The sequence below is a fragment of the Electrophorus electricus genome, chromosome 16, assembly GCF_013358815.1.
Source record: "Electrophorus electricus isolate fEleEle1 chromosome 16, fEleEle1.pri, whole genome shotgun sequence".
Classification (NCBI taxonomy): Eukaryota; Metazoa; Chordata; class Actinopteri; order Gymnotiformes; family Gymnotidae; genus Electrophorus; species Electrophorus electricus.
The window spans coordinates 16,211,201-16,234,746 of NC_049550.1; the positions used below are offsets into that span (position 1 = coordinate 16,211,201).

The 23,546-nt window shown below is 39.2% G+C and overlaps 1 protein-coding gene across 1 annotated transcript; it reads left to right on the forward strand.

The window, feature by feature from the left end:
* The first annotated feature begins 222 nt into the window (after window positions 1–222).
* Window positions 223–8,591, forward strand: LOC118242662. The gene is made up of 12 exons (XM_035534719.1): window positions 223–288; window positions 441–501; window positions 652–909; window positions 1,348–1,437; window positions 2,066–2,235; window positions 3,973–4,054; window positions 4,258–4,581; window positions 6,171–6,269; window positions 6,374–6,487; window positions 6,716–6,823; window positions 7,173–7,219; window positions 7,570–8,591. Exons 1-12 carry the CDS (start codon window positions 223–225, stop codon window positions 7,789–7,791), a joined length of 1,641 nt encoding a protein of 546 aa, XP_035390612.1. The 3' UTR covers window positions 7,792–8,591.
* The last annotated feature ends 14,955 nt before the right edge of the window (window positions 8,592–23,546 follow it).

Below are 23,546 nucleotides of genomic sequence, written 5' to 3' on the forward strand. Positions count from 1 at the left end.
GGAGTCAAAACTGAAGTGAAGTACACAAGGTTCCTATAGAAGGACTTTTTAGACAGAGATTTTTCATCAGCTGTGCAAGCAAATTATCCAATACATTATGTCTGTAAGGAAACCTGTAAGCCTCTGTTTCAACTTTCCTACACTTTAAGACATAAACAATGTGTTGTTGATGTGATTAAAATAGAGATTTCACTTCATCCTTAAAATTATGTTTAAATACAAATGTCTTCAACAAAGACACAGATAGAGATCAAGGGAAAGAAACAAGAGAAAAGAGATACAACACAGGTTCAGTGAGAGAGGGGGAATGACAGTGAGGTTTGACAAGGCTCTTTGATGTCCAGTGATAAATAGTGAGGCACAGTCCTCACAGAACTCCTCACAAAACAACCAGTTCAACATGTGCACACTTCTACTCGTCTTGTCCAGTCTATTTCCAGATGAGTCGTCCATTTACTGCTCAGTTTATCATCAGACATGTTCAGCACATTATTATTTCAGGTAAAGATCAGCTAATACAGCAGGCTGATATAGTGGTGTTGCAGGCTGTCTCTAGATTCAGATCTCTGAGTCTCGTAGTGGTGTGGATGTTCATAACAATGAATCTTTTACATTTACTGTACATTACTAACACAATCATTTGTTTTGCAGCTGGAACTGGTGCTGTAACTACGGTAACTGGATATACAGGGCATTCAGTTCAGATCAGATGCCCGTATGAGTCTCAGTATGAAACCCGCATGAAGTACCTCTGCGGAGGAGAATGGTATACTTTCCAGACTAAAGACATCCCTGTTGATTCTAAAACTGCTAAAGACGAGAGATTCTCTCTGAATGATGACACAGCAGCCAGAGTCTTCACTGTCACCATCACTGATCTGAGATCAGAGGATGGAGGAAAATACTGGTGTGAGATAGAGGGGAGATTTCATGACCACTACAAAGAGATTATGTTAGAGTTTAAGATTATGTTAGAGTGTTGAGCAGATAACAACAACAACAACAACAATAATAATAATAGTCCTAAGAGAAACAAACAAATGTAAATTAATGATGAAACTACAATATGCTGTAGCTGCTGACACAAAAAGGACCTGGAATATAAACCAGCAAACACACACACACACACACACACACACACACACACACACACACACACACACACACACACACACACACACACAATTAGATTATTTCAATTTTAAAATGCACAGTTCAAACTACCAAAGTGGAGTATATCACAGTATTACACAAGATTCCTCATTACAACAAAGACTGGTTTATGTATGGACAGACAATATGAGTTGTTGCCACAGATTTTAGTCTGTCACCGTTTCCTTCCCTCAGATTCTGATAACAGTACCATCATCCACTTCAGCTACTCCACTCCAACTCTCTGCGTCAGTACATCAGTACATACTGGGTCCACACAGTCAGGTAGGTTGTCTCTGATGTCCTCCCTTCATAACACGTGATTTGCGTCGTAAATATAAACACACACACACACACACACACACACACACACACACACACACACACACACACACACACACACTGTAATGCACATATGCTGTCTAACAGTGTACTTTCTGTTAATGCCTTGCAGTTCTGTCTGAGTCAGTACGTATAAGCACAATGCCAGGCACCTCTGGAGAGGTAGCGCCCTCAACTAGCTGATTACTGCCATCTAGTGGCCAGGGACTGTACTGGGTACTAATGAAAAATGCCTTGGTGCTAATGAACATTTACGCTTGCAATACTGAATAACATTTTTGAGACACTGAAATCACAAATGAGTTGATATAGATATAAAAATGAATGCATCATAAAGATGCATACAGTTAAAGTTTTAGATAAACTTTTCAGCACATATAAATTATTTCTAAAGCATTGACAATTTTTTTTATTTAATTGATTAATTAAAAAGTACTTGATGAACACAGTTAGGTTTATTGTAGATCTGTTAGATTTTTTGACATAATTAGATTTCCATACACAATTAAATTATTTGACACAGTCAGAGTTTCTGTTAGATTCTTTGCCATTGTTATATTTCCTTACACAGTTAAGATTGTTCTTCTGCAGAATGAGTGGATCTATCAGGAGATTGAAGATCAGGAGCTGAGTACTGCAGTAACGTCCACACTCACCACTGTCTACACCACAGTGGGGTCTTCACACACTGTAATCTACTCCAGTGTAGATGAGCCATCTGACTCCATCACATACTGCACTGTAAATGTGCCTCAGCAAAGCACAACCCACCTACCGAACTCCACTGAAGCTGAGGACTCTGTGGTTTACTTTGCTGCAGATGGGCACTCTGCTGTGTGTCCCCAACCTTTCTGTTGTGTGTCCCATAGAGATTCCTATGACTCTGATCATCCCTATTCACTTAGAAATTCCGGTGTTCTAGTGCTTGTAACAAATCAGGCTTGCTATGGTTCTCTATAATAAAATAAATGCACTATTGAAATGTTTCTGCGAATGTCGCATTTTATGTTTTGCAACTGTATGTAAACCCCCCCCCCAAAAAAAAAAAACCAAAACAACAACAAAAAAAAAACTCTCTAGCCCCAGTGAATGCAACAAGCCCTGCTCACCACAGTGCCATCTAGTGGAAATGAAGGCTTCCTCCTTCAGTTCAATGACTTTTCCCAGAAGTGTTGTGCACCAGTGGACCTCTGGCCACGCCCTTGGCTTCTGACCATGCCCGCAGCTTCTTCAGCTGCCTCTCTTAGTGAGTATTCTACACTGGTCAGTATATCTGTGCCATTGGTCAGTATTTGTACTCCCAGACACCTAGAATCAAAATACAAGAAATCCACATTCATGGATTGCAGTCTTAAAATATGTATTTTTCATGTTAAAAGTAAAGCTAAACAAATTAATGAATTAAGTGAAATTAAATAAAGTATTTGATATTAAATTATATATTAATATATTTATAGATTTGATGTGGTCAAAGACAACAAGAACAACAATAATAATCAAGTGTTACAGAAGCTCATTTAAAATAGTTAGAGTCACTGTTGAATGGATTTTGAACACTGAGAACATGAGGCACACCACTGGGAGGTCTGCAGACCTGCCCCTCAGGCTGAAGGGGAAGCAGGTGTTCCAGATTGAAATGATAAGAAACACTTAAACTGCAAATGGCTTCTTTTCACTGTTATGCCTTTCTGGTTCTCTGTGTCAAGATCCAGTTGGCACCCAGCCAATGAAACACGCACATGCACACACACATACACACGTGCACATACACACACACACACACACACACACACACACACACACACACACACACACACACACACACACACAGGCACACACACATACACACATGTGCACATACACACACACACACACACACACACACACACACACACACACACACGCACACGTACACATGCAACATAGATCTGGAGATGGAATAAGCTTTACTTTTTATTCCTTTATTCCATCATTACTTCTACTGGTTTGTGTGAAAGTCCCTCCCCAAGACAGAAGAGCCAGAAAACCAGAATACTGATTATTCTGGAAACTTATGACTTATGACTTCAGGCCTTGTGAGAAATAAGGAGGAGGATCAAATGCAAATATGATGAAGGATATGAAACAAACAACAAATATTTTTGCAATAATGGAAGTATCCTTTGTCAGATTCCTTTAAACAATTCATACATATAGTTGTTCATTTTACTCTGATATCATACAGCTTTAACTAATGCCATTAAATTTGCTAGCAGATTCGTTAGTTATTTGAAAATATTTTGCTACAAGATTTTAATAAACATTTCATACTTTACTTGCTGAGAAGGTTACAGTTGACTTGGCATCTTTTCACTGACTGTCTGTTATGAAAAAAGGGAAGTTCATCTTCACTTTCTGTTTAATAATCAGATGAAGACACAGCCCAGGCAGAGACAGTGTTGCGGTGTGAGCTACAGGAACTCTGATATCTGATTACAGTGGAGAGGAGTTGGTTTGGATATCTGTGATCTTGAACTAAGAATGAAGATCCTGTTCATCTTCACCTTCTACCTGGTCTCAGGTAATGAAATGCACTTCTACATCATCAACACTGTCCACATGGTAAGAAGAAGTTATTTGTCCAAGGGTTATTAGCACAGGAAGGTTGTTACAGTTTGAATTCACCTGCACAGTAGTGTTCTATTTGTGATTACAAATGTCATAACCGAGCTTTCATGAACATGTTATGATGTCACTCAGATGGATGTTTATCATGTATTTCAGTAACAGGAGACTCCACTAATGAAGTGACAGCATATTCAGGAGGAGGAGTCAGGATCAAATGCAAATATGAGGAAGAACATAAAACAAACAATAAATATTTCTGCAAGGGTGAAAGTACACCATGTGCTGACCAAATTAAAACAGGAGCCAAACACACATGGGTGCATGAAGGCAGATTCTCTCTATATGATAATACCAGTGCTAAAGTCTTCTGGGTGGTAATAAGAAACCTCACTGTGGAGGACTCTGGAACCTACCAGTGTGCAGTGGATATAAAGAGATGGACAGACAAATACAAAGCAGTGAAACTGAAGGTGAAGGCAGGTGAGTCGCATGCAGTGGCCAGATCAGGATTCGAATGCGGAACACTGGAGCAGTGAGGCAGCAGTGCTGATCAGTAGCAGTTAGGGAAGCAAGTCTGAAGCAAATCTGATCTCTCAATCCTACATCCTAAAAGTCTTGGTCATATGAAATGGTATAAGACTAAGCTTAGATGAGATAAACGTGCCAGATATTTACATGTATTAGCATTTATTAGCAAGGTAAATTCTAGAATAACAACAGGAGTATTAATAAATGCACATGTTTTGATCTGAGTATTTATGATTGACTATGGAAGGTCTATCAATAAAACTGACTATATAGGAGGAACTGTGAACATCAGTTACAAATACTCAGAATCCCACAGGAATGACCCCAAGTTTGTCTGCAAGAACATGGACACTGCTGTACTTATAAAACATCAGTTAAAGAGAGTCGAAGATGGATAAATGAGGGACGCATGTCACTATATGATGACAGAATAAAGCAAGTATTCACAGTAATCATCTGAGAACTGACTGGGTCTGGTACATACTGGTGTGGAGCTGAAGCAAACTGGAAATCAGATCATTGATATAAGGTTTATAGCATACAGATATACCTGAAAGTGACTGGTTAGTACATAACATGTTCAGTTAATCTTCAGTCTTATTGCAGACTCTTTCTTTCAGGAGGCTAAATATTCTGCCCATAACATCAATGCAACATAATTGTAAAACAATGTGTATATAGGAAAGTGAATATCATATTAATAGTGCTTTAAATGAGGAACAGAAAGGCCTATATTAGTATATTTATCACCATATGCATGATGGTTTACTCTGCAGAATTCACTTTCTTAGAGAACAGCAGTCAGTATATATAAGAAAATGTGGGATTTTTTTTTGACTGAGCTATTTAATGTACACACATGAAGTATGCTTGTGTATGAGATAGACTACACATGTACAGCTGGTTACAACATTCATTATTATCATTAGTTACATGTATATAGTGCATTTCTCATACCCAAGGACACTGTCACAGCACAGCCCCCTCCTCCTTGTTGGTGTGTGTGTGTGTTTCTTCGTTGCCATGCCCCTCCCTTGTTACACGGTCCATGTCACTCCTGTCTCTTGTTATCTAAGGGTTAATGTGTGTATTTAAGGTCTTGTTTTAAATGATCATCCTTTGTCAGTGTTTGACCCCATGTGCCTTGCGCTTTCAGCTGATGCTGTATGCATATGCCGTTTAATGCTTGTCGTGTTCTGTGTTGCTCATGATCAGTGCTGTTTCTCCTGTTTTTGTATTTTTTTTCATTTTGTTTGTTTCACTTATTAAACGTTTGTCTGTTTGTTAAATGGACATTAAGATGGCGACTTACCCCCTCTGCATACTCCCATCGTCGCACACACTTTACAATCAACATTCTGCTTTTACACCCAATCAGCACCTACACTGGTGAGAAGCAGCATCCAATCACGCACATTGTACTCTGAACCAGAAACCAATGCCCCCTTGGGGACTGCTTTGGGCACAGGGAATGGGAGGGAGGATAACACTTTTTTTTCCTTTGCAACTAAATGTTTAACCATTAATCTCTTCATCTCAAGAACCACAAGTGCCAGCACCTTCAGCATCTTCATCATCCTCATCGAACACAACTGCACAAACAACATCTAAAACCACAGTGACCACCTCTGAGTGTATAGGTGTCAAATAATGTTCCTTTTGTGACTGTCACCAATCATAATCACAATACCAATCACATCATGGACTCAGGTAATGTAATTCCTGTATTTTTCTATTTATCCAGAGATTCCAATTTCAACCTCAACACCACATTCATCATCACGCATCAGTCCACAGTTCACCAAAACATCCACATCCTCAGGATCCAAACACACATCAGCTTCTTCTCCTGATACAGGTGCTAACACACAGTGGATTGTACAGCACAGAGTGAAACTACTCACCTACTGTCAGCTTCATGAGACCTCGATGGACTCTTTCACTCTTGTGTTTGTATATCCAGATATTCCAATTTCAGCCTGATCACCACATTTATCATACATACTGCCGGCTTCATCACACACTTCTGAATGATCAGGATAAAGGTGTGATTGGTTCACTAATTATGACTCTGTTTCCTCTCCAGGATTTCCATCTTCCACTGTGATCAGTGTTGTGTGTGTGACTCTAGTGCTGCTTCTGATGGGAACCTCATTCCTCATAGTGACTTTCAGAAAGAGAAGCAAGATGCAGGGTAACATACGCACACACTCTTGTGCACACTCTTGCAAATTCACAATAATTTGGAAAATCAGATTCACCAAATAATTTACCACATGGTAAAATATTTGTCATTCCAAGGTTAAAAGTCATCTGAATGTTTAGACGTGAGTTCCACATATGTCTGTGTTGTAGATTAACCACATGCATTATAGAACAATGCAATCTGATGCACTAGAAATGAGTATGTCTGTGCAAAGCAAATTGAGCAGACAATGGAGTAAAAAGATCAAATGAACTCTTTCACAAGAGGTATTGATTTGTTTTTATTTATTTTTTGTTGTTCTTGTAATGTTTGCTTTAATGTCAAAATTCCTTCTCAGCATCATGCAAAGGCCAAGCCCTCCAAGACATCTCACACAACCATGAGGTGAATCATGACTGCATCATATAGCCATGGGGTCAGTTATGACTGTATCCCACAACCATGGAGCGAGGTGTTCACCCATTTCTACAGAGGAATTTTTTCTTACCTCGCATGCACAAAAAAAGATAAAATAAGCTTCCTTCCTATAAACTTGGTAACAGAATGCCTTTAATGGTGAAACACTACATTCTAGCTTTTTGCACATGTTCTCACATGCACAAACACAGACACAGGCACTGCTGTAACACATATAATGAACAAAATATTAGTAAAGTTACTTACTACTTTTTAATACAACTGGCGGACCATAGTTTTTATTGTTATAATTATTGATGTATTGTTTATGCTCTCAGGTTCCACTTGCTGTCTTTGACTATGAGGAGATTAAAGACCCCAGACACAATGGAGCTCCTACAGTCTACTCTACTGTCTGTCTACCCACAAACCCCTCTGATCCCTCCAAAACTGTTTATGCTTTAGCTCAACCACCGTCATGCTCCCATGATATGGACATTTACTCTACAGCTCAATTACCCACAACTCCATCTGATTCCTCAGTAGGACACGGTCAATAATTGGCCAGCACATCTGCTGAAGGACTCATTTAGGCAGCAGTGATGTTCCATAAGAGAACTGATAGTTCTGAACATGTCGTTACCACGGAGACCTTTAAGACTCATGTGACTATGCTACTGTCAATCATGACCCAGGAAGTGGTTAGGTTAGAGTTGTATGTTTTTACCCAAAATTCACTGATTGTTTATGAAAGTGTATAACTTTCCCTTTCACTTACTTTGCCTTAATATCTATCTAAGCAGGTGTTTTATTTTCTCTAAGTTAAGATGGTGGGAGAGTGGTTGATCCACATTAACAATGGTTTTGTGTCTCTCATAAACAATCACCACCATTGTTTACAGATGAGACATAAATTTACAGTTTGGCTTGATATGTTCTTTACACACTGGTTACACACAGGACTTCCATATGGATTGAAGACTAATTTGAGGACTACAGTAGTTACCCACAACCCTCTATGATTTCTCACATTCTGTTTATGCTACTGCTCTATAACCCTCTCTCTCAGGACATTTACTGCATTGCTTGGTTACCCACATTTCTGTCTTGATTGCTCAGCAGTCAGCAGGGACGTATGCTGAAGCTGCAGCTTATGCTACAGTGAAGTTCTATACGAATGCAGATAGATCTAATGATGCTGTTACCAAGGAGACCTTTAAGAAAGCAATCACAATGTTTTCATCAGAAGGATCTTTTTATCTAGATTTGTGCAATGTGTACCTGGACAGGCATCATGTGCTTGTCATTAGTAATAATGACACATCTTTCAGTTTCTTACATAGACTGTAAATTGTTGTCAGAAATCTGAAAATAGAAAGTAAAAAAAAAAACAAAAAAACAAAGCAAGGCTTCTGCACACTTCATTTTAATGTGTAAAAATCCTCTGGAAGTTTGAATAAGTTAACTAATATGAGCAGTCTAACACATAGAAGAATAATGATAGGAATGCACTAACATAAAATGTTGGTCCTGGTCAGATATTCACATTAACATGCTTAATGCAAAGCTCATACAAAAAAAAAACCTTTACAAAATTACATTTAAACACTGATGCATAATTGTTTATCTTGCTTTGTCCTCTAGATGGCAATATAGACTTAGTGTCAAATGTATGCTGTCTCATCACTTTATACATATATACATTCCTTTATATATGCATGTGTTTCCCTCTGCATATAAAAATACAGCATAATAACAAACCAATTGCAATTTTATAATAACAAACCAATTGCAATTGCAAACCGATTTTATTCCAAACCAAAAAAAATATACTGGGAGGCAAAAGTTGTTGAAATGTTTGAACATTTTTCCCCCTTGTTGCGTTTGCGTGCGCGCACACACACACACACACACACAAACACACACACACACACACACACACACACACACACACAGATATGTACATGTAACAGTGAATGAACTGGAAAAGAACTGAAACACAAGGAAACGTACACAAGTGTAATAATAATTGCTGGTTAACCTTATAAAGTAAGAGGGACTTGGAGGAAGCAGTGAAATAAGTCAGGAAGCATCTTTAGCCCATGAAGCCAAAACATCTTTTTGTTTACTTAAATGTTATGAACTCATTGGAGATCATTCCTTTCGCAACTTGCCTCAGATGCAATAATTGTATCCCACTTGGAAATGGAGATTTCTCTCTCTCTCTCTCTCTCTCTCTCTCTCTCTCTCTCTCTCTCTCTCTCTCTGCCTCTATCTGTCTATCTCTCTCTCTTTGTCTCTTTCTGTCTCTCTATGTCTGTCTGTCTGTCTGTCTGTCTGTCTGTGGGTCAAAAAAGGAAGTGGTCATCCTATCATGAACTACTTAATAAGTGGGTGAAACACACTCCTCCATATTGTGATTAAACACTAAAATGGCCTTTATATTTTTGGCAAGTCCATTTAGGAATGTTGTCAAGGCTGTGGGGCAGAATAGAGGATGCTCTGACATCATAGTGGCCATGTGACCACTTCCTCATCAGAAAATGTTGAGCTTGTTGTTACAGTCTATTACTCTAATAAATTTGATAAACAGCACAGACTTATAATTTGACACATTTCTGTGTTTATTTCCAGATCCACAGATTATAGTTTCAACCTCATTACCACATTCATCATCACACATCAGTGCACAGTTCACCAAACCAACCACATCCTCAGGATCCAAACACACATCAGCTTCCTCTCCTGATACAGGTGTTGACGCACTGTATCAAGACTGTACAGCATGGAGTGAAACTACTCACATACTGTCAGCTTCATGAGACCTCAATGGACTCTGTCACTCTTGGGTTTGTATTTCCAAATATTCCAATTTCAGCCTCATCACCACATTTATCATCATGAATCATTTCAAAGGACACCAAACCAACCACATCCTCAAGATCCAAACACAAATCAGCTTCCTCCCCTGGCACAGGTGCTGACACACAGTGGACTGTACAACATGGAGTAAAACTACTCACATACTGTCAGCTTCATCAGACACTTCTGTATGATCAGGATAAAGGGTAAATGTGATTGATTCACTGATTATGACTCTGGATTTTCATCTTCCACTGTGATCAGTGTTGTGTGTGTGAAACTGGTGCAGCGTCTGATGGGAATCTTACTGACCCAGTTGTATCTGCCCAACAAGGTGAATTAATCTTAATATATTATTCAATAAATGGAGTTATAAAGGCTTGTTGGTGAATGGTGGTCTGTTATGAGGGCAAACCTGAGAATAATTAAATATTACACACATTTCACATAATTATCTCACAGCGTGACAACTCTCTCTTTCTGATATCAGAGAACATCTGATATCTATTAGAAGCGGAGTGGAGATAGTCTGGATATCTGAGATCCTGAACTCAGAATGGAAGATCCTTTTCATCTTCACCCTCTACCTGATCTCAAGTAAGAACATGCACTTCAAAGACATCATCATTAGCAGTAGTGTTAGTGACAGTGGAGTCACCAAGTGCAGAAATGCTGATGGAATATACATAAATAAATGGGATTAAACAGTTTCATCTGATTGTTTAACTAGCAGATGTATACAGGTGAGCAGATTGGTAGCACTTTTGTGTCTGTGCAATCCGCATACAAGTAGGTTGCCATTTATTTAAAGAAGTCCTTTGCCATTAACAAGGTTCCCAAACTCACTCCATCACTTTGTGATCCACTATCCTGTCTCTGTGCTATTTTAGCATATTTGAACACAACATGTAATCCGAAAAAATGCAGAGCAAAACAAACTGATAACCATGTAAATCATTTTAGAGTTAAAGAGAGAAGCAGGTGTCTCACTCAGTCTTTCGGGTTAGGACTGAACCATACCTACACAGTCTGGGGAAGTGAAAAGAGACAGCAGATGCAAAGCGCAATAAAAATATCAATAAACATTTGGAAATATACATCAAAACAATCAACAGTATTAGCAGTAACAAAATAAGGCTTTGCTTACATAGATGTTTGTCATATATCTCAGTGACAGGAGAGTCCACCAATGACATGACAGCATATTCAGGAGGAGGAGTCAGGATCAAATGCAAATATGATGAAGGATATGAACAAAGAAGAAATATTTCTGCAAGGGAGAAAGTACAGCATGTGCTAACCAAATTAAAACAGGAGCCAAACACACATGGGTGCATGAAGGCAGAGTCTCTCTGTATGATAATACCAGTGCTAAGGTCTTCTGGGTGGTAATGAGAAGCCTCACTGTGGAGGATTCTGGAACCTACCAGTGTGGAGTGGATATAGAGAGATGGATAGACGTGTACATACCTACAGTGGAAATGAAGGTAAAGGCAGGTGAGTTTTCTTCATTACTTCTCTTCTTCATCATACTACCTCTTCCAACATTATTTATTACCTTATTAAATTATTTATTATCTACAATCCAAAACATTAAACATGAATTGACAGATTCTCAATTCATGATAACACAAGTGTGGGACTCTTCAGTGTATTTATCAAAGCTGAGTGCAAATGACACTGGAACATACCAGTGTGCTGTTACTATATCTGATCAACTACACACCTACACTGGAGTGAAGGTGAATGTAATAGACGGTAAAAAGCATGTAATACACATTCATCTTCTAAATCACTTTCAAATTCTGAATCATTCGGGCCAGAGCCTATTCCAGCAGCACAAGACACAGGACAGGAACCAACCCTGCACAGGAAACACACACACACCCACACACACACACAAACACCCACACCCACACACCCACACACCCACACCCCAGGTCAGAGACACAAATCAATCTAACAGATCTTTGGAATGGGAGAAGAAACCAGAGTACCCATAGGAATCCCACACAGGCACATCTAGCATGATCAAATCCAAACAGGACTTAAACCCCGGGAGCAGTGCTAACCAGTAGCAGTAAGGGAAGCAAGTCTGAAGCAGATCTGATCTTTCAATCCTAAATCCTAAATCTTGGTCATGTGAAACAGTATAAGATTAGTAGAGCTAAATGTGTCAGATATATACATTTATTAGCATTTATTAGCATGATAGACTTCCCATAGTACAGATCTGTAGACTGGCTAAGCTGGAGGAGGAACTGTGATCATCAGTTGCAAATACACAGGATCCCATAGGAGTGAGCCCAGGTTTCTCTGCAAGAGAGGATACAGCTGTTTGTACTTATAAAATATCAGTAAGAGTAAAAGATGGATAAATAAGGGGCACATATCCTGGTATGATGAGAGAACAAAGCAAGTATTCACAATGAACATCTGAAAACTGACTGGTTTTAGTACATACTGCTGTGGAGCTGTGTCAGACTGATCACTGATACAAGGTCTATATCACACAGATCTTCTGGAGTGACTAGTCAGTACATAACATGATGGGTTACTCTGCAGAATTCACTTTCTTAGAGAACAGCAGTCAGTATATATAAGAAAATGTGGGAATTTGTTAAATGGCTGACTATGAGCTATTTAATGCACCCACATGAAGTATGTTTGAGTATGAGACAGATCCCACATGTACTGCTGATGACAGCAGTTGTTATTGTTATTATTATTATTGTTGTTATTTTATTGTGATGGCAGCAGGTGAATGGAATCAAGAGTCAGGTCAGCAAAGAGGTAATCTTTATTCTCCATCGGTTGTCCGCGATGGAAGCACGGGACCTCAAATACAAAATACAGAGGAGTTAGTCTTCTTCTAGGCAATAGATTATGTGTGGTTCGGCTTGACGTAGTAGGACCGCTAATGTGCAGCTCCATCTCCTCGGATCTGGGGGTTAAAATAGAGCAGGGAGTGAATGTAGAATAGGTGAAAGTAATTAGTAATCAGGGGATTGTGAACGGGACAGGTGCGATGTGTAGTCTTTAGCAGGGGTGGGTGTGTCTCCCCTGCTAACTGGCTGACCAACTGGATGGCATGTATTATTATTATTATTATTATTATTTACACATAAACTTGCATTTCTCATACCCAAGGACACTACAATCAACATTCTTCTTTTATATCCAATCAACACCCTGGTGAGAAGCAGCATCCAATCACACACAGTGTACTCTCAACCAGAAACCAATGCCCCCTTGGGGACTGCTTTGGGCACAGGGAACAGGAGGGAGGATAACACTTTTTTTTTTCCTTTGCAACTGAATGTTTAACCACTAATCTCTTCATCTCAATTAACAGAACCACAAGTACCAGCACCTTCAGCATCTTCATCATCCTCACCATCAAGCAAAACTGCACACACATCTGGAACCACAGTTCCTCTGATACAAAAAAACACAATTATAGGTGTCAAATAATGTTTCTTTTGTGACTATCAACAGTCTATACCAATCATATCTTGGTGCCATGCCTAAACCCCCAATTAGTTGAATTCAAAGTTATTTCAAATATTTATTTCAAATACAAAGTAAAGATGCAAACTCAAGAATCAAGAAAATAGCAGGTCCCGTTCTTTACTGCAGGTCAACATTAACCGGCATTATTGAGGCATCCTCTAGAGAATGTCTGATAATCACATAAAGAACCCACATTTTTATAGTATCAGTTGTGATTTTAAAATTGACCCACCTTCTTTACATACTAGTATTTGAAATCTCCACCATTATATCCAAACCATGCATTATTTGGCATATGCAAATTGAGATCCAATGATGGGCATGTTACCTAGCATTATGGAAATTGAAGCTTGACAGCATTATATCCCATTGGAAGATGTTCCTTTTCCTAAACAAAAATGATCTCAACTAACACCACCAAACACCTGCAAGATAAGGTTTCCAGGTCTGCATCATCATTAACATTGTTTAGCCACTGAACTCTCAAAGAGGCTTTCAAGTCTTTTAAAAACAATAATCTTTTCCAATACTAATGAAGATATTTATCACAAGAATAGTGCAGAGTAATCTGCCTTAGACTTCCACGGAGGCCTTGAAACCACATTCATCAAAGCCTCTGCTCTGCACCCAGAGAGCTAAAAAAGCCTTTAACCCAAAACATTTTATGAACTTGATAGACTTGATAGATAATCTGTTACTCTTGTGTTTGTATATCCAGATATTCAAATTTCAGCCTCACCACGTTCATCATCATGAATCAGTCCAAAGGACACCAAACCAACCACATCCTCAGGATCCAAACTCTCCTGATACAGGTGCACAGTGGACTGTACAGCATGGAGTGAAACTACCCACATACTGTCAGCTTCATCAGACACTTCTGTATGGTCAGGAAAAAAGTTAAATGTGATTGGTTCACTGATTATGATGCTGTTTCCCCTATAGAATTTCCAGCTTCCACTGTTATCAGTGTTGTGTCTCTGATGGGAACCTCATTCCTCATTGTGACAAAGATAAGCAAGATGCAAGGTAATACACACACAAACATTTGTGTGCACACACTTGGTTTTACACACAGACATTTATGCATGTTTGAAAAGGACAACATATTTATAGATCTGAATGTTCAAATGTTAGTGCCATTAAATAGGACCAGGGTGTAAGAGTGGAATCTGATGCCCCCTGCAGTTTTTCATCTTCACATGTTAATGTCAAAATTCTTTCTCTGCATCATCAAAAGTCCAGTCCCACAAAGATTACTCACACAACCTTGCGGTGAGTCATGACTGTATCACACAACCAAGGAGTGAGTCATGACTGTATCACACAACCAAGGAGTGAGTCATGACTGTATCACACAACCAAGGAGTGAGTTATACTGTAGGTCATGACCATAGGACGTGGCACAATTAACCAGCACGCCTGCTGTGCTGGACCCTCATATGTAGCAGTAATGTTCCATGTCATTACCAAAGAGACCTTTTAAGAGGAGGAAAACTCACGTGAATATGGTAATGTCCATCATGTCCCAGGAAGTGGTTCCGTTAAAGGTTTATGTTTTTACTGAACATTCATTTTTATTTGATTACTGATAGGAAGTGCATATCTTTCCCTTTCACTAACTTTATATCCATCTAGGCAGGTGTTTTGTTTTTTTATAAATTAAGATGGTGGGACACCAACACAGTGACTCATGGTTGTTTGCAGAAATGATAGAAATCATGAATTCAAAACTGCACAGCCAAGCTACAAAACACTGCATCAATTTCATATTTCATAATAGATCTTATAGATAAAATTATTTTAAAAAAGATACAATTCTTTTTAATGATATAAAATATATTTACTTAAAATAACCAATACATGACGTAACATCAATGCGGTTTTGGTATAAAGGATATCATCGTAATGATCTTTTCTACTCATGGTCTATAATTCTGTTCTATGTATTTTCATAGTTTACGACGCTCAGGAGTTCCTTGACTGTGGAGAGAATTGCCGACCAAAGTAATTTCTTACTTGTGAACTTTTATAAATTTTAATTTTATGTATTTGTTTTGTTTAATTTTTTTTGTTACTTTTTATTTGCAGATATAAGGACACAAGCTCATGAAACAGTTCATATACTGAATGAGTTGTTACAAGGTAATATTTTCTAGAGTGCGTCTACCATATGCTAAAAGCCCGCTTTATGTCTAAAAGTTTAGGCAGTGCGTTAATTTGTCACACAGAGGCAGAGGGGGTCAATCCCGCTACCGTCAACCACTATTCATCGAGCCCTCCTGCGGAGCTCACAAATATTTCACCTCGTACAACCGGCAACGTCTATAGAAACGTATACTGAGGTCACTGTGGCTTATAACATACATCTAAATAATTCTAGGCCTATTCACGCTGTTCAACCACACTAAACTGTAGGCCACCATATACACGTAAGTATATTTTTAAAAGCATGTTTATTAATCACATTTATACTAGAATAATTGGATCTTTTTTTTTTTTTCTAAGATACTCGGACGACGGGGATCAAGAGTTGAGTCCGTTCAACTGAGATGCAGATTTAAGAGCCTCCCCCATCATGTGAGTGGTCGGATAAAGAATTCTAACTAATTACTGAAAATATTCCATATTTTTCCTACTCAATTCCTAAAGCTGTTATCAAATGTGTTTAGTCAGCAGTGACATGTCGTACCAGGATCAGACACTACTACATATGGTGTACACAAATGCAATGAGTGGATACTTTGGTTTAACCCTGGCAACTTTCCATGTTAATCCATGTTCATGTTCGTTCGGACGATTTGGCAAAGTTTTCAGATGTATCGCTTACAATTACGGCTGTGAACTAAAGGAGTGAAGTACTGAAAATACGGATTTAAGAAAAAGTCGGTGGGGAAAGAGATGGTTTTCGGATAAAAGTTGTACGGCTGTGAACTAAGGAGTGAAGTACCGAAAACACGGCTTTAAGAAAAAGTCGGTGAGGAAAGAAATGGTTTTTGGATAAACGTTGTAAATTACGTCACTTCCACCCCGCCCCCAACACCTCTCTCAGCTGTGGAACGCAGCGAAGTCCCCCTGAAAAAAATTGTGATCTCAGCCGTAGGGCTCGATGAATAGTGGTTGACGGTAGAGGGATTCACCCCTTTTGCCTCTGTGTGACAAATTAATGCACTGATAAACTATTAGACAAAATGTCGTATTTTAACATATGTTAGACTCCCTCTAGAATATATTACCTTGTATCAATTCATTCAGTATATAAACTGTTTCATCATCATCTTGTGTCCTTATATTTGCTGATAAAAAAATAACAAAAAAATAAAATGATAAATAAATTACATAAAATTAAAATGTAAAAAAGTTCACAAATTAGAAATTACCTTGGTCGGCAATTCTCTCGACAGATTCAAGGAACCCGTGATCATCTGAACCTACCGAAATACATAGAACATAATTATAGACCGTGAGCATAAAAGATCGTCATGATGATGTCCTCTTTACCAGAACAAATAGATGTTACGTCATTTAATGCTTAATTTAAGCAAATAGAATCACCTACTTCTAAGTTACAGGTTTTTTTTTTTATATAGGTAGCCATGAGAATAAGAATAGCCGTCGATCAAAAGAGTTTCAGACGATCAAAATGTTTCACGTACTCTATGGAACAGCGGTCATATTACATATTGATCAAAAATCATCAGAATAAAGACAATATCCTTTTCCTAGCTAGCTCGCAAAAAGAATAGATACAATACCTTATAGATAGTACGTATTAATTGTTTGTTAAAATGTATATTTTGTCTAGACCTGAAATTAATTACGACGCTAAGCCCCACCGAGTTAAATCATACAACGCATGATAAAGTATTTCAACCATTAGCTAAATAAATAACTAGATACACGTCAGCCTTTTTACTAACTTATACTAATATGTTCTAACATGAAAGAATAAAAAGAACGTGCCTGTTGGAAACGGCTGAGCGATGTCCATGTTCGTTCGGAGATCTTGACAAAGGTTTTCAGATGTATCACTACAATTACGACTGTGAACTAAAGGAGTGAAGTACCGTAAAACACAGCTTTAAGAAAAGAAGTGTGTAGGTAGAGAAAATAAATGGTTTTCGTATAAAAGCTGTAAATTACAATCCACCCCATACGCAACACAACTCTCAGATGTGGAATGCACTGAAAAGTGTTAAAGGCCCAAAGTGTGATAACGGACAAGAAACTAATTTGATAAAACGTGTAAAGTAACCACATTTGTTTAGAGATCACAGAAAAAAAAATAAATAAAAGGAAACTTTGTGATGTTTTCTGAAAAGTTTTGCTTATTGCCACTGTTTGAGTACATCTGGCAAATAAGATGTAAAGAGGTGTCGGGGAAAGAGAGTGCAAGAGTGAAAAGAAAGTGCAGAAAAACTGGTGTAGTATGAGACTGAAACCTTTCAGTTCCTTTAATCACATTAACACTTTGCAATTAAAGAAACCTCCTTTATACAGGGCCGGTTGATTGAGTAGAAAGGAAAAAAAGGCACCAAAACTTTGTTTTTGGCCTAGTTTTGACCTTGGGAGGAATTTGGTTTTAGGAGGGGGTTTACTGCATGATAGGGTGAGGACTTTTGAGGAGGTGTGACTTCTTAGAGAATCAGGCAATGAGAGAAAGTGGGATGGGTGAGTGAGTGGGTGAGTGAGAGAGAGACACACACACACACACAACCGAGTCCCATAGGCGTGTTTGTGTATCAGCGGAGCAGAGCAGACATTAAAGACTGGGTGGTACGTAATGGTTTAAGACTCCTAACTTTTATTTACTTTAATCACTTGGATATTTCACAATTAAAGATTTGTTGTTTTTTTTTAATCAGTAAAACTATTTTGAGGATCCCTCACTGTGTTTTAATTTATTTTCATATAATATTTTCACATCATACATATATATATATATATATATATATATATATATATATATATATATATATATATATATAGCTGTCATGTGCTGTGTTTGAATGTTATTCATAATATTAATAACTTGATGTGAAGTGTGTAGAACCATGGGATGAGACAGTGCTAATTTCTCTGCGTCAGTGACCAGCAGGGCTGAAGCAGCCACAGCGTGTAAGCAGGCCGGCATGCCTTGAACTATCGAATCAAAAGTTTTGGAAAGGTAGGTCACAGGGCGATAACTGCCACCGTGCTCCTGGGCCAGGATGCCCACAGTGATTTGGGGATGTCTTCCAGCTCAGGAAGTATAGCGTGGTCGGCTATGCTGCTGGGCTGGCCCAGCATGTCTGTAAACATAGAGATATTTGGTCCGGAATGGATCGTCATTTTACCCTGCTCAAAAGGGAGAGAGAGATTGATTTTAAACATTAAATCGCGACCCAACAGGTTAAATGGAGAACCAGGAATAACTACAAATTGATACATCAAAAAAATTGAGGGGTCACCCGGACTTCTAATGGGCAGAAAGTGTGTTTTAGAACAGTCCACTGCCGAAATTCCCACATAAATGTCTCTCGAAGTGACCTGTAGTCTAAGCAGGAATTCCTTCAGTTCCTGATAAAAAGTATCAACGTTAGTGTGCTGTGCCCAGTAATAAACATTGGCTCTGTCGCTATTCGAATTTGGGAGGGTGTCGTGGCTAAACGACAGTGACTTAATGCCATTAATCAACTTCTCCTCAGTAAACTTGTGCTTTAAACAACACATCAGAATGGTCCTGAAATCAGGTCCTGTTAATGGAGCATATTTGGTGCATCCCTTTAAAGCATCCACAAATGCATGAACATGATTTGCATCAGGTAAACTGTCACAAATATTTTTAATATCAGTCATGCTACGAGGCTTAACTCTACACAGTTTCTAACCCAGCATCAAGAACGGAGCAGAAACGTTCATTGGGGGGGCTGGAGCCATGCCTCGAAGTCTCGCCCTGCTGTAGAGAGGCAAAGTTAGGATAGAGGGCAGGTGTGGGCTTGCCATCCGCTCCTCCACCAGAAGCCCCCCACCCAGCTTCCTGATTCAGCTCAGACGTGTCTGTGGCATTTGGCACAGAAACATCTGCCCGACCAGGAGCCTGTCTTATCACGGCATGCTTCACAAGTGGAGGAGGGGATCCTTTCAGATGTGACAGCAAAAACTATTTCATACACAGGCGTCTTATTGGGTTTTATCCCCTGCACCTTGTCCCACACCGGCTTGGCCTTACTCCAAGAGTGCCAAGAATTCTTCATATACTGAAAATCTCAGCAAGGGTCCCCATAGCCCTCATAAACAAACATAGCACTGAGCGCTATAAACTCCCTTTCAAACGAGTCTGTACGTGGATAGTGTCTAAACCCAGCACATTCAGTCCATCCAGCCAGACACTCAATGCATGGATCACAATGTGAGCCCAAACCACACCGAAACATCCAATCCTTCAGGGTTTCCCCCTTTTTGGGTTTTATATAACTAACACTGGAACCCATGGGTCACCCAGCAAAACCACAACCAGTATACAACTATACAAAGAGCTCTCAAATAGGTACAGAGGAGGGAGGGTTCACCAATAAACAGTAAATTTGCGTTTCAATAAGTCTCAGGTGGGATAACAACTCTTTACACAGTGTACAGAAAATTCAGCCTGTGCCAGTAGACGAGACTTCTTCCACCTTTTCAACAGGCAGGATAACAAGTATAAAATTCAACATTCGGCTCGTCCCAATGGACGAGACTTCCTCCACCTTATTTGAGACAAAAACACACCTAAACTAAATTTAAGCACAGAGATACTGAGCAGGAAGAAGACACATTAAATACTAGGGTGTCACTTATCTGTGCAGTATTCCACTTCTAACACCAGACTGTTAGAAACTGGTTCAAAGTGACCAGTCCTTCAGGTTCGATCTCCTCCAAGTTACCCTATGCCCTCTGTCCTCTGTAGCCAGATCAATCCGGGGAAGTCAAGAGACACTGACACCAAGGTAGTGAATCGAGAGAGTTCCACTTTATTGAGGAAAGCACAGGGTATATATGTGTCCTATATCTACTATCTAAATCTACAGGATGACGGGGAAAAGTGAGGCATGTTCTAAGGGTCTACGTAGAAAGGAAAGAGACAAGGTTAGTAGACAGAGAGAGAGAGAAAGAGAAAGGGAGGGGTAAAGGAGAAAAAACAGGGAGCGGATGACCTCGGGTGGCCAGCTCGCAGTCAAGTCGCCCTGGCTGATAGGCAGAGACCTTGCGTTGAGTGCCTGAAGACAGAAAGGCTCCAGTATCTAACACTCATTTTGGCCACTGTGCCTTGGAAATAATTGCTAAATTACTGTAAATTACTGTAAATTCAAGTAAAAAAAAAAAAAAAAACTACGGCTAAGCACACACAGGCAACCAGGACTCCCACACCTGCGTGAAGCACTTTATTCTGCCCAGCTGTGTGGGAGAAAAAAAAAACAAAACAAAACAAACAAAAAAAAAACCATCTATCAATCTCAGCAGTGCTGTTTGTGGAGGAATGTACTTTCACAGAGGAGAGTTCACCCTACCAACAACGTTCAGCACTACACCAGCAGAGTACTGATGACCCACGGCGTTCCTGCATTTGCATTTGTATTCTCCACTGTCCTCCGAGCTGATCAGGGAGAGAGTGAGTCTTTGTCCACTCCCTACTGCACCTTTATTCTTAAACCAATAGTAGTCATCCACAGGTGGGTTGGCTTCACTGCTGCAGGTCAGAGTCACTGAATTGCCCTTCACTGTTTCACCAGAGGCACTGATGGACACTGACACATTCTTTGGAGGATCTACATATAGATATGGTGATGGTCAAATGACAACAATGTTTATGATGATTATTATTTATATTATTATCATCACTACGCTACAAAAATTTTCCCATCCAATCTTCTGGGACTTTCTAGACAGGCCACATTTGTGTGATGTCCCAGCTTCCAGTGTATGGCTCTCTGCCATTGCAAAAAACAGGATAATTTGGTAATATCTATGTGTGTGTGTGTGTGTGTGTGTGTGTGTGTGTGTGTGTGTGAGTGGAAAGCTTGTGTACTTCACTGCAGTTTTTCCTCTACAAAATAAACGGTGAAGGTTGTTGCATGTACACATATCTGACAGTGAGAGTTTGAGCAGGAGAGGGGAGATGTTCATATCCTCTTACAGCACACCTAGAACTGTCTGTGTCTTTTTGTGTCGGTTTGAGAGAGAGAATGTTTTCTTGTTTTTCTGTCAGTATGCGTTGTCCATTTTTATACCAGGTGAATGCTGCTGTGTCTGGCAGTCTGCAGTCAGTTCTGCATGTTAGATGTGTTGTGTTTCCTTCAGTCACATGCTCAGGAGTCTCCACTCTCAGTTCTGACTGAATAACAATCACAATTTGACAAACAATGAAACAAACCAAAATGGATAAATAAAATAAATAAATTATTTACCGATCAAAGAAATGAATGATTCATATGCTTATGAACTTGTCCAAATGCCTTTAAATTATTTACTTAATTGATTCCATTAATGTAATTAATTATAATAGTGGAAATGATTTCGGAATGATACATCCTATATCAATGATATGAATAAAGTCCTGACACCTGTGACTGTGAGTGCCACTCCAGGATAACCAAGATATTGTTTCTTCGGGATGTTTGTTGTGATTCTAAGACAGTACATATGCTCATCACTTTTTGTCACATTATCCAGTCTGAGGGCTAAGATTTGCTTGGTCTCTTCAAAATACTTGATCCTGCCTGAGTACTGTGGAACTTCAGGTCAGTTGGTTCCACATGTTTTGTTGGGTTTTGGATCCAAAACGTCTTTATCAATTTTAGACCAGATGGGTATTTGTAAGTACCTTGTATATATACCTGTGAGTCCTTTAAAACACAGGCTTCATGTGCTGGGGTGTACACCACACTCCACTCCTTCCCAAAAGCCCCTGAAATATATGATGCATGATTAACCTCATTACAGAGACAGGAAGAAGGGCCTCATCATTTCATAAGAATTGGTACAAAGTGGAGGATTACAAGCAAAACAACAACAATAATTAAAAACCAGTAACAATTCTAAATAATCTTACGGCCTCCTCCCCTACTCCCTCCTCCTCGCCACACGGCTTTGTTATTGTTGCTGTTTCTGTTTCACGTGTCTACACATATATATGTGTACACAGACACAAACACACACATACGTGTGTGGGCACGCACGCACTTGTTACTCGCCCCATTAGTGCATAATTTTAAACCATTGTGGTGTCCAACTCATTGTCCTGACAATGTCATGTCTTGTGTGGCTTGCACCACATTATACTCATGTGTATGTCTGTGCATACACTGTTCACCGTTTGTCTGTCGCTGTTTGAGTTTCACTTTGGATTCCGTATTAAACGTCTCATGTTGTTCCCTGACTCGCTTCTGCATCCTATCATGTTTCCCAAACGCTCGCAACACCACACCAAATCACTTCTTAAAATATTATAATAAAAGCTATTTGCTGTGTTAGCTAGTTCAAGCTGAGGCTGGAGCTTTGTTTGATACCGTATTTAGTAATGTCCTTGGAGCTATATTTAAAAAAGTCAGGGTGAATGAAAAACTAAATTAATGTTTACGAGCTGAAGAAGAGGAGTCCAGAGGTACAGGAAGGATTCATGAAAGGATGACCCAGCTGGCATTTGACCGACCTTCAACATTGAAATGTGGTTGAAATAATGCTCGTTGTTGTTTCAACGTAGAAACGTTTAATGCTCATTTAATTGCTCATTTTATTTTCTTTGTTACACCAAAAGTTCCATGTCTTACAATAAGTTTGCACATTGGGATCCTCATCGCCAACAGTTCAAAAGCTACTGCTGGGCCTCTCTGTGTATTGGCCAGATGGCGAAATTGGGGAAAGATCTCATAGCTCATAGTCCTCCAGAGAGAACCTGCTACCACCCCCAGGCTGTGTTTCA